General features: G+C 45.4%; 1 protein-coding gene across 1 annotated transcript in view; it reads right to left on the bottom strand.

Moving 5' to 3' along the window:
• Window positions 1-3,138: 3,138 nt before the first annotated feature.
• The window catches only part of LOC308074147 (isthmin-2-like), a 40,667-nt gene continuing 32,566 nt past the window's right edge, over window positions 3,139-11,239 (bottom strand). The window contains exons 5-7 of the mRNA XM_080413479.1: window positions 9,826-9,894; window positions 8,173-8,546; window positions 3,139-4,649 (exon numbers count right to left, since the gene is read on the bottom strand). Of these exons, the coding sequence (XP_080269605.1) occupies window positions 4,506-4,649; window positions 8,173-8,546; window positions 9,826-9,894 (587 nt within the window). The 3' untranslated portion in view covers window positions 3,139-4,505. The remainder of the gene's footprint in view (window positions 4,650-8,172; window positions 8,547-9,825; window positions 9,895-11,239) is intronic.

The raw sequence follows: 11,239 nt of genomic DNA, 5'->3' as shown, positions 1-11,239 counted from the left end.
TGTAGTGGAGTAGTATTGCAAATTGGAAATACTCCAGTAAAGTAAAAGTACCTCAAAATTGTACCTAAGTACAGTACTTGAGTACATGTACTTAGATACTTTCCACCACTGGGAATATGTATATATACACATATGATATATGATATGGGGGGGGGGGGGGTTGGGTCCCTGGCACTAAATATTTTCAGATGGGGGTCTGGGGCCAAAGACGTTTTAATTTCACGCTCCACCACATGAAAATGTTTGAGAACCAAAGCTGGAGTTAAACAATAATTACAACATTTGGAAGGAAGCCCACATGAGCAACGACCCATATTTATAAGCGACTTTACAGGGTAAAAACAAACCAAAAGTCGCTTATAATAAGCAGACATGGCAACACTGGTCCCCCCCCCCCCCCCACACACACACACACACACCACGGCAGGTTGACCTTTTGACCTCCAGGTCACCGGTTTAAATCCACCAACACCAGCTGGGCACCGCTAGGCGTCTGGTGCAACGCTTTACGCATTTATTATCATTATCAGAGGTTAATCTTTTTCTTTTTTAAGGCGTGGCTTTGTAATCGTTGTGAGTGGGCCAAGGATCGGGCCCTGAGGGACCCCGGTCGGTAATGAGAGGGGTTTAAGTGGTTAAAGGCTTAAACAATAAATACCATTTTTTAACCCATCATGTCCCTCTACAGCAGCAGTGTGGTGGTGTTTACCGGCAGAAACACACCATCCTGGCCTAGCGGTCCGGACACCTATAGGCTCCTATGTAGCCTGACAGTGCATCGCGGGTTCGAGTCCCGTTCCCGACGATCTTTACTGCATGTCTCTCTCTCCCTGTTTCCTTTCAATCTACAGTTACACGATACGCTATTAAAAAATGACACCCCGACAGAGACGGAAAGTTACAATATAACAATATACCACTAATGACATTATTGTGTTAGGGAAATGCGAGAAAAACAAAAACAAATCTCCATGAATTCAAGGCTCTTCATAGAGTGTGTAGTAATTGATAGTAAATAAGGAAAATGTGGGTGAACTGCTCCTTTAAATACAGTACTTTTTACAGCACTCTGCCTGGAGAAGGATTAAGTTCCTTTAAAACAACACACTGTCAGTGTGTTGTTTTACACACACACACACACATACCCAGGGGGGGGGGTGAAGGGGGGTAAGGAAGAGGAGGGGGGGGCTTCAAAGGGTTCTGTATGTTTACCGAGAGGTCCCTCGGTTTCCCCTCTCCCGCGTCCACTCTGTGTCACACTCACACACACACGCGCACACACACACACACACACACACACACACACACACACACACACACACACACACACACACACACACACACACACACACACACACACACACACACACACACACACACACACACACACACACAGAATTACTTTGTAGATTTTGATTATTATTAGTACAAATCATACATTAACCACTTCAGCCCTATTTAAACTTTGGCTATTAGAAAGTAGCAGATCTACAAGCTCACAAAGCGTCGCGATGCGACACGTTGTAGATCTGCTACTTTCACAATCTGCATGACGAGTATGTTTACTTTTTGGTACTTTTAAGTATATTTTGATGCCAATACTTTTGTACTTTTACTCAAGTACGTTTACGATTACCGGACTTCTTGTAACAGAGTATTTCTGCATTGCAGTATTGATACTTTTACTTAAGTAAAAACATTTGAGTACTTTTTCAACCACTGCTCACTTGCACACACGCACACACACTCTCTCTTCACAGTATCCTTAATGTCAAGTGGATTATTGTCATGAGAGAACCCGTCTAAGCGTAGCTCAGCTTAAGATGAAGGTGATGATGATGATGATGATGTTGAAAGCAGTGAGGAGGCAGCCCCAGAAGTGCTCATCCACGACCTTTAACCTCCAACTCGCACCGGTTGTGTCAACATGTTGAGTTAGAGACACATTACATGAAGATCCATGGACACACACACACACACACACACACACACACACACACACACACACACACACACACACACACACACACACACACACACACACACACACACACACACACACACACACACACACACACACACACACACTTATTATTCCCACAATGCATGGCATCATTTAGTATTTACCTTGTTTACTGTAAGTCACTTTGGATGAAGAGCGTCTGATAAATGGATACATTGTAAATGGATACATTGTGAGCTTGTAGATCGGCTATTCTCAGTGAAGAGATGTGGAGTAGAGGAGAGAGAGAGAGAAAAAGAAGTAAGGGGAACTTGTGTTCTTAAAACGCCTGTGGTCACACACTATTAACCCTCTGTTGACCTTTCCACTAGAAGAGACACCGTGGACAGAAGATGATCTGAAGGAGGGATGAACAACATTCCTTCAAACTAAAGGAAGTTAAGATAACACAAAGCTGTAAAAAAACACTGGTTCTCACAACGTGGGGTCTGGGGAGGTCAGGGGTCAATGTCAGGTCCAGGGACCACCGGTGGGGGGGGCTTGGTCCTGGGGGGGGGGCTTGGTTCTGGGGGGGGGGGGGGCCTTACAGGTTCTGTAACTCTGAGTGTGTACAAATGGAATCAAATGGAGCAACAACATGGGGGTCCTTGATATTAAAGAAGACTGACATTTAAACGTCATCTACTGGGTGGCTACCAATATAAAGAAAATGAATGCATCTGTGTCTGTCTTTTGCGTTTGCGTGTGTGTGTGTGTGTGTGTGTGTGTGTGTGTGTGTGTGTGTGTGTGTGTGTGTGTGTGTGTGTGTGTGTGTGTGTGTGTGTGTGTGTGTGTGTGTGTGTGTGTGTGTGTGTGTGTGTGTGTTTTCCCATGACATTAGTCAGGTGACCCCTTGTACACGAGCTGATCTGAAAGGAGGGCTGAACAACATTCCTTAAAACAAAACAAAGGTGTAATAAAGATAGGGATTGTCATAGAGAGGGAGGGACAGAGAGAGTGAAAGACAAGATAAAACACACACACACACACACACACACACACACACACACACAGAGAGAGTGTGAAAAACAAACAAGTAATCCATCTTGTTTTTAGCAGCTCGACAGAGATTCCTTTCTCGAGACACTTTATTGGTTTGGAGTGAATTTCAGGTCCAATAAATACACTGTTTGGTTCATTGAGTCTGAGGGGGGGGGGGGGGGACACTGAAGCCACTTCTTTCTTTACACACACACACACACACACACACACACACACACACACACACACAGACACTCCTAACAGCTTAGCAGCAACAGTCGATGAAGAATCCAGAGTTGGTTGATTGCGGACCTTATTCCTGATTTGTACCGAAAACAGCAGATCTAGAAGCTTGTAGATCTGAAAATATGTTTTGACTCTGACGCTCAAATAAGTATGATGATGAGTGTCCTTTCACTTACTCCTCTGTATATGAACAGTGTATCTACGAGTATAAAAAACAGACTTTTCCCCATCAGTTTGTCTGTGTATTTACGTCTAACACATCTTCACAATTCACAGTTATACATCCTTTCCGTTTAGTCCCGGAAACCTATCCGCGGTTGTTCTGCCGATGGATACGGCGGACACTCAGAACACCAACATCAAAATGTTAAATTCCCCAGAAGGTCTTAATAATACCGTGGCAGGAAATCTGAATTCGCCACGTTTCGCCCGACGGCAAAATAGGGTACGGTAGGTTATGGTGAGATAGCAGACAAAGAGATTAGCGCTTATACAGTCAGTGTGGGTTTCATGTTGGAGGCCGCGATTTAATTTATATGTAAATTATATGACATGATATGACGTCCAGGGCGCTACTCGCATCGGAGTGTTTATTGACGCCCGCAAAATGTTCCAACCTTTTCGACCGTTGCCGTGGCTCCACTGTCGCGTCATCTGCGTTATTATCAGCACAAAAACAGTCTTGCTGAAATAACGTAAACATGGACTTCTTCTCATGGCTGTGTTGACGAATCACCATCAGGTGATAAATGAACGGGTTGTCAGACACATGATGATGATGAAGATGATGATGATGATCGGCGCTCCTCTCCAAACAGTTTAAATATCTTCTGCTAGAAGAACCCAGGGGGCGCTCCGCCAGAAATGCTGGATGCTCAGGCGCTGCGTTAGAGCATATAAAGTCATAATATATCTAGAGAACGGACAGCCCCGCCCCCACCTATTCATTTCAATGAAAGTTGCATGAAGCACCCAGAAGTACCTCTATACTTCCTGGGATTGGCTCCAACGTCTGAGCCAATCAGAGCAGAGCGCACAAGCGTTTCAGACGATCAGAAGCATGGGCGCAGTATAACGTTCTAAATGCGGAAGTCTTGCAATATCAGATTTGGCCACCAGGCTTCTATATGGCTTTTTAAAAAAATCAAGTCAGAGGGGCTCTCTCTCTCCAGCTCATCTTTACCACAGCATGGTGGCTATAAGACGCTGGCAGCTCAAAAACACACTTCCTGTGGACAGGTCCTCCTTCCTCTTTGTCATTGGCCCTCCATGACCCTCAGTACTCCCTGGCCTCCTCCAGCTCCTCCTGGTAGACCTCCAGGTCAGGGTGGTCTCTACAGTCCAGCCCGTTGTTGGGCGGCCGCACCGAGTGGAAGCGACTCCAGTCTCCTTTACACAGGATCCACGGCAGCACGTCCACCTGAACCATGAAGACAAGAAGACAATTAGAGACACGTCCACCTGAACCATGGAGACAAGAAGACAATTAGAGACACGTCCACCTGAACCATGAAGACAAGAGGACAATTAGAGACACGTCCACCTGAACCATGAAGACAAGAGGACAATTAGAGACACGTCCACCTGAACCATGGAGACAAGAAGACAATTAGAGACACGTCCACCTGAACCATGAAGACAAGAGGACAATTAGAGACACGTCCACCTGAACCATGGAGACAAGAAGACAATTAGAGACACGTCCACCTGAACCATGAAGACAAGAGGACCATTAGAGACACGTCCACCTGAACCATGAAGACAAGAGGACAATTAGAGACACGTCCACCTGAACCATGAAGACAAGAGGACAATTAGAGACACGTCCACCTGAACCATGAAGACAAGAGGACAATTAGAGACACGTCCACCTGAACCATGAAGACAAGAGGACAATTAGAGACACGTCCTCCTGAACCATGAAGACAAGAGGACAATTAGAGACACGTCCACCTGAACCATGAAGACAAGAGGACAATTAGAGACACGTCCACCTGAACCATGAAGACAAGAGGACAATTAGAGACACGTCCTCCTGAACCATGAAGACAAGAAGACAATTAGAGACACACGTCCACCTGAACCATGAAGACAAGAGGACAATTAGAGACACGTCCACCTGAACCATGAAGACAAGAGGACAATTAGAGACACGTCCACCTGAACCATGAAGACAAGAGGACAATTAGAGACACGTCCACCTGAACCATGGAGACAAGAAGACAATTAGAGACACGTCCACCTGAACCATGGAGACAAGAAGACAATTAGAGACACGTCCACCTGAACCATGAAGACAAGAGGACAATTAGAGACACGTCCACCTGAACCATGAAGACAAGAGGACCATTAGAGACACGTCCACCTGAACCATGAAGACAAGAGGACAATTAGAGACACATCCACCCACCTGAACCATGAAGACAAGAGGACAATTAGAGACACGTCCACCTGAACCATGGAGACAAGAAGACAATTAGAGACACGTCCACCTGAACCATGAAGACAAGAGGACAATTAGAGACACGTCCACCTGAACCATGAAGACAAGAGGACAATTAGAGACACGTCCACCTGAACCATGAAGACAAGAGAACAATTAGACACACGTCCACCTGAACCATGAAGACAAGAGGACAATTAGAGACACGTCCACCTGAACCATGAAGACAAGAGGACAATTAGAGACACGTCCACCTGAACCATGAAGACAAGAAGACAATTAGAGACACGTCCACCTGAACCATGAAGACAAGAAGACAATTAGAGACACGTCCACCTGAACCATGAAGACAAGAGGACAATTAGAGACACGTCCACCTGAACCATGAAGACAAGAGGACAATTAGAGACACGTCCACCTGAACCATGAAGACAAGAAGACAATTAGAGACACACGTCCACCTGAACCATGGAGACAAGAGGACAATTAGAGACACGTCCACCTGAACCATGAAGACAAGAGGACAATTAGAGACACGTCCTCCTGAACCATGAAGACAAGAAGACAATTAGAGACACGTCCACCTGAACCATGAAGACAAGAGGACAATTAGAGACACGTCCTCCTGAACCATGAAGACAAGAAGACAATTAGAGACACGTCCACCTGAACCATGAAGACAAGAGGACAATTAGAGACACGTCCACCTGAACCATGAAGACAAGAGGACAATTAGAGACACGTCCTCCTGAACCATGAAGACAAGAAGACAATTAGAGACACGTCCACCTGAACCATGGAGACAAGAGGACAATTAGAGACACACGTCCTCCTGAACCATGAAGACAAGAGGACAATTAGAGAATCACCAAGGGTCATAGTTTCATAGGGTCAAGGGTCATAGTTTCATAGGGTCAAGGGTCATAGTTTCATAGGGTCAATGGTCATAGTTTCATAGGGTCATAGTTTCATAGGGTCAAGGGTCATAGTTTCAGTCCACAAAATGAACACTAGTTGCAGACAGTCTTCTAACTCGTTGGTTCTCAAAGTGGGGTCCCAGGGGGTCCCCAGCTAAATGATGGATAGTTAGGAACCAAATGGACCCAAATGGTCTGTAACTCTGAGAGTGTACACATGGAACCAAATGGACCCTAACGGGTCCAGGGTCCATTTGGTTCCATTTGTACACTCTCAGAGTTAATCATTAAAATTGATTTTACAATATAAATTGGGGTCCCAGAGATAGAAATGCCATTAAATGGGGGTCCGTCGCCCTAATGCATGACAAACTGGGGGTCCTTGAAATTAAAATAGTTGAGAATCACTGCTAGAGCCGTAAAGATCTTCTCTTACGGGGCATATCTTTTCAAATGGGGGTCCGTGGGCTAACAAGTGTCAAGTTGGGGGTCCTTGACATGAAAAAGGTTGAGAACCCCTGCTCTATCTAACCTTGTAGTGCAGCTCTGGTGAGAACTCGGTGCTGATGAGGTTGTGGCAGGGCTCCCCTATAACTAGCCTTGTAGTGCAGCTCTGGTGAGAACTCGGTGCTGATGAGGTTAGGGCAGGGCTCCTCTATAACTAACCTTGTAGTGCAGCTCTGGTGAGAACTCGGTGCTGATGAGGTTGGGGCAGTATAACTAACCTTGTAGTGCAGCTCTGGTGAGAACTTGGTGCTGATGAGGTTGGGGCAGGGAACCTTTATATCTAACCTTGTAGTGCAGCTCTGGTGAGAACTCGGTGCTGATGAGGTTGGGGCAGGGCTCCTTTATAACTAACCTTGTAGTGCAGCTCTGGTGAGAACTCAGTGCTGATGAGGTTGGGGCAGTATAACTAACCTTGTAGTGCAGCTCTGGTGAGAACTCGGTGCTGATGAGGTTGGGGCAGTATAACTAACCTTGTAGTGCAGCTCTGGTGAGAACTCGGTGCTGATGAGGTTGGGGCAGTATAACTAACCTTGTAGTGCAGCTCTGGTGAGAACTCGGTGCTGATAAGGTTAGGGCAGGGCTCCTCTATAACTAACCTTGTAGTGCAGCTCTGGTGAGAACTCGGTGCTGATGAGGTTAGGGCAGGGCTCCTCTATAACTAACCTTGTAGTGCAGCTCTGGTGAGAACTCGGTGCTGATGAGGTTGGGGCAGTATAACTAACCTTGTAGTGCAGCTCTGGTGAGAACTCGGTGCTGATGAGGTTGGGGCAGTATAACTAACCTTGTAGTGCAGCTCTGGTGAGAACTCGGTGCTGATGAGGTTGGGGCAGTATAACTAACCTTGTAGTGCAGCTCTGGTGAGAACTCGGTGCTGATGAGGTTGGGGCAGTATAACTAACCTTGTAGTGCAGCTCTGGTGAGAACTCGGTGCTGATGAGGTTGGGGCAGTATAACTAACCTTGTAGTGCAGCTCTGGTGAGAACTCGGTGCTGATGAGGTTGGGGCAGTATAACTAACCTTGTAGTGCAGCTCTGGTGAGAACTCGGTGCTGATGAGGTTGGGGCAGTATAACTAACCTTGTAGTGCAGCTCTGGTGAGAACTCGGTGCTGATGAGGTTGGGCGCTCCGGCCCCTTTGCCGCGGGTGATGAGCTTCATCTGCCCGTCGTAGCAGCAGTGCTGCGCGGCCAGCGTGGGGCTGTCGTAGGACAGCATGGAGCGGATGCAGAAGCGCGCCGACGGCTTGTAGATGTCCAGCCGCTCCTTGGGGCCGCTGGCGTCCCTCCAGCGGAAGGTGCGGCGGAGCCGCGCGTCCGCCAGGTTGACGGAGCCGTAGACCGCCTCGGTCGGGTAGGAGCAGGGGCAGCTGGGCAGCTCCGTCAGCACCTGGTGCAGGTACTGACGCAGGAAGTCGTTCCTGCAGCTCAGCCACTTCTCACAGCTGTCCACATCTGGAGGGGGAACCGGGGTGTGATGGGTTAAAGGTTTCCATGACATGCTGGCGGTGGTGGAAAAAGTACTCACATTTCTTACTTGAGTAAAAATATCAATACTGCATTGTAGACATACTCTGGGACAAAAGTCCGGATAAAAAAATGTGCTTAAGTACAAACGTATTGGTATCAAAATGTACTTAAAGTACCAAAAAATAAAGTGCTAAAATGTTTGAAAATAGCAGATCTACAAGCTCACAACACGTTGTGATGCGACGCGTTATGAGCTTGTAGATCGGCTGTTTTCAAATAGCCTATAAATATAAAATATGGCTGAAGTGGTTATTGTATGTTTTATAATGTCATCATTTATATCTGCAAAGTAACTTAAGTAAGTTTTCAAATAATTGTAGTGGAGTAAATGTACAATATTTGCCTCTGAGATGTAGTTGAGTAGAAGTAAAAGTACTGAAAATTGGAAATACTCCAGTAAAGTAAAACAAATTAAAAAAGGGTAAAACTTAAGCTCAGTACTTGAGTTTCTAAACCTACTCACTGTTACAACAATAATAATACCTGGAATTATAAAGCACTTTTCTAAGTACTGAAAGACGCCTTACGTGTGTGTGTGTGTGTGTGTGTGTGTGTGTGTGTGTGTGTGTGTGTGTGTGTGTGTGTGTGTGTGTGTGTGTGTGTGTGTGTGTGTGTGTGTGTGTGTGTGTGGCCAGGGGGGAGAGGGGAAAACAACCTCAGATAAGCAAATAAGATAAGAATTAAAAGCAATAAAACTCTAAAAATATCAGGAGTTGAAATCAAAGTCAACTCGGAAAGGCGAAATGTGAAACGTGTCTGCAAAATAAGAGTTTTACTCTTGGTACTTTTAAACTTATACTCAAGTAAAATGTTTGAATCCAGGACTTTACATGATGAAAGGAGCTTTGGTTGTTCACAGGCCAGCGCTTAACGCCAGGAGAGCAATAAAGATATTCAAACATTTCTGGGAAGAATGAGCTTTTTTTTCCTTCTTTTTTTCATCAGTCCCTTCAGTGGAGAGATCCTTTTATTTAGAGCATTCTGGAAGAGGGTGGTGGTGGTGATGGGTGTGTGTGAGTGTGTGTGTATGTGTGTGTGTGTGAGAGAGTGTGAGTGTGAGTGTGTGTGTGTGTGTGTGTGTGTGTGTGTGTGTGTGTGTGTGTGTGTGTGTGTGTGTGTGTGTGTGTGGGTGTGCCTTTGCGTGTGCGTGTGCGTGTTTATGTGTGTGTGTGTGTGTGTGTGTGTGTGTGTGTGTGATACGTACTAGTGTCCAGGGAGTCAGTGCTGTTGGTTGTGTGAACAGGAGGAAGCTCGGTGACAGCCAGGATGTCATCTGTACAAAACAACAAGACAACAAGACACAGGACTTTAAGTCTAAAGGCTAAACATTAACCACATGAACCCTAAACAGGACCCCCTTAGCTGAGAGAGAGATGAAGCAGAGAGCCACTATATTTTGTATAACATTGTGTTGCAGATTAAACTTTTTCATACATTTCATAGATAGCTTCATAGACTTGTTTGAAAATACACATAAATATGAATCCAACACTGATAGTTGCTGTTAAACAGTTAACCACCCTTTGAAAACGTGTACTTGGTCCGATCTCCCCCCCCCCCCAGGGAGACAGCGTCGAGAACATGTCGAGAACACAAACATAGATATACAAGCTCATAGCGCTGCACCGAGTGATGCGCTATATGAGCTTGTAGATCTGCTATTGTTTTGAAAAATCTTGGGAAATGTGTGCAAATCTTTGAATAAATACATATGTTTTCAAGCGAACATTTGTGGAATGTTTGTCTTTGAAATGTTAGTGTTAATGTTAGTTAAAAAAACTAAAACAAATACTCAATTACATATAGTACTCAAGTAAATGTACTTCAAGTCGCTGGAATTTCAAGCATTCAGAATTCCTGATGAGAAGTGTGTGTGCTTGTGAAGTTGACACGTGTTATTAATAACCATAAAACGTGTTGGCGGGCGCGGGGCACACGCCTGCTAACATTTGGGATTCATCACACGACCGAGGTTCTGAAAACGTCTCTCATAATGCTCTCCAGCGGTGTTGATTTTGATAGGATTTAGTTTTATTCAGTCTTTTGAATACAATTCCATTTAGTTTTAGTCATATTTTAGTCTTCTGAAATGTTTACGTTTCTGTCTAGTTTTAGTCGACTAAATATCATCAGATTATAGTCGACTAAATCTACAGTTGATTTAGTCGACTAAAATGTAGTTTGGCGGTGCCTTGATGGCGTCGTAATGGCTGATTTTAAACTTGGTTGCATGCTGAAAATAGCCGATCTACAAGCTCACAACGCGTCGCAGCGCGACACGTTGTGAGCTAGATCTGCTATTTTCAAAGTGGGTCCTTGAGGAACTTCTGGAGGAACTGCTCCTGGAGGAGGCCCCTGCCTGGCACAAAATACGTGTTAAGATGGGGGGGGGGTCCCCAGTCAAATACATATCATTTTGGGGTCCTTGGCCTTGAAAACGTTGGAGAACCCCCTCTCTATGGTAACCACAGTGTGATAAATCAAGACGTGGCAGATGGCCTGGCGCTTTAACACATTGAGACCTGAAGTCGATTCTACGAGTCTCCTGAATCTCAACAGTATTCTGAAAAATACCAGTGGTATATCAGTGGTGCTCAATCTTTTTCATGTCAAGGACC

The sequence above is a fragment of the Gymnoscopelus braueri genome (assembly GCF_963280865.1).
Source record: "Gymnoscopelus braueri genome assembly, chromosome: 19".
Classification (NCBI taxonomy): domain Eukaryota; kingdom Metazoa; phylum Chordata; class Actinopteri; order Myctophiformes; family Myctophidae; genus Gymnoscopelus; species Gymnoscopelus braueri.
This window is presented reverse-complemented; position numbering and strand designations above follow the sequence as displayed.